At 54.4% G+C, this 1,212-nt stretch overlaps 1 protein-coding gene across 2 annotated transcripts in view; it reads left to right on the top strand.

Annotated features, from left to right (window-relative positions):
• The window catches only part of Ccl26 (C-C motif chemokine ligand 26), an 11,159-nt gene extending 9,953 nt beyond the window's left edge, over window positions 1–1,206 (top strand). For both annotated transcript variants that reach the window (XM_023714556.1, XM_023714555.1), the window contains exon 4: window positions 958–1,206. In XM_023714556.1, the coding sequence (XP_023570324.1) occupies window positions 958–1,054 (97 nt within the window). In that variant the 3' untranslated portion in view covers window positions 1,055–1,206. The remainder of the gene's footprint in view (window positions 1–957) is intronic.
• The last annotated feature ends 6 nt before the right edge of the window (window positions 1,207–1,212 follow it).

Raw genomic sequence — 1,212 nt, 5'->3', positions numbered from 1 at the left:
AGAGAGAAGGGGAGGGAGGGAGGGAAAGAGGGAGAGGGAGAGGGAGAGGGAGAGAGAGAGAGAGAGAGAGAGAGAGAGAGAGAGAGAGAGAGAGAGAATCAGTGTGTCCAAAGCCAGGAGTAGTGTGAGGAGAATCATTATGTGTCTTTCACTGTAATACATTTTTGCAATGTAAAACTCATTGTGTATTTCGATACCACATAGTTCTCTACCCCACCAGTGGGGGCAATGGCAAAGAAATTTACCATCATGCCTTGCAGCTGCCACAAGGCTGTCTTCCCTTGCCTTCCTACTCTTTTGGTTCCTTTCTCCTACGCAGGCCACAGCCAGCCTGAGAGCCCTGTGGATACCACGTGGCCCCTGGCTTGGCTCTGGTCACTTCTGAGTGCCCTCGGGGTGCTGAAGCTGGAGGCTCACATGCTTTAACGAGGAGGGTGCCCACTTTTCAACAGCTCGCAGCCGGGTAAGGAACACAGGAGTCACATAGCAACCACTTTTGAAGAGCAACCCTTGATAATGTGGTTGCGAATCCAGCGGCTGGTGGCAGGGGCGCCTTGCTGGGGTGATGAGATATCCCAGAACTGATCTTGGTAGTAGTGGCTACAGAATCGATGAATATAGTAAAAGCCACCGCACTGTCATTACTCACCTGAAGCGGGTGGACGATACATGCGTGCGCCGAGCCTCGAGAAAGCTGAGCCATTAACATGAAAGCATTACCTGCCACCGCCCGGGTCCAGGCTGCGCATCCGAGCTGCTGGGAGGGCGCCGGCGGGCTGTGGCATCATGGTTTCCAGAGAAACAGTGGCGGGAAAGGCAAGGAGAGGAGAAGAGGGGACAGGAACAGAGGTGTGTGGGGCTGAGCAGGTGCATCTGGGAGCCGCCCCATCTTCTCCTCTACCTCTTCCCAGAAAGCCAGAGGCCTTGCATTCACTCCTCTGTGTCGCTCTTCTGCAGATTCACCACCAAGAGAGGCAAGAAGGTCTGCGTGCAGCTGAGGGAGAAGTGGGCGAAGAAATACATTTCCCTGCTGAAAGCTCAGAAGCAGCAGTGACTGCCGAGTGTACAGTCCGAGGGCACCCAGACCCTGCGCCTGGCTCTGTTGCCTCCATGGAGACTGCAGAGTCCTTTCTGAGGGTCCCAGCGCCCGGGTGGGGAGGAGCATGTGTTTCCCATCCGAGTTATGTTTAATAAAGATTTCTCATAAAGGTT

The sequence above is a fragment of the Octodon degus genome, unplaced genomic scaffold, assembly GCF_000260255.1.
Source record: "Octodon degus isolate 3935 unplaced genomic scaffold, OctDeg1.0 scaffold00035, whole genome shotgun sequence".
NCBI classification, from domain to species: domain Eukaryota; kingdom Metazoa; phylum Chordata; class Mammalia; order Rodentia; family Octodontidae; genus Octodon; species Octodon degus.
The sequence above is the reverse complement of the archived record's forward strand: the minus strand, read 5'-3'. Positions and strand labels throughout refer to the sequence as shown.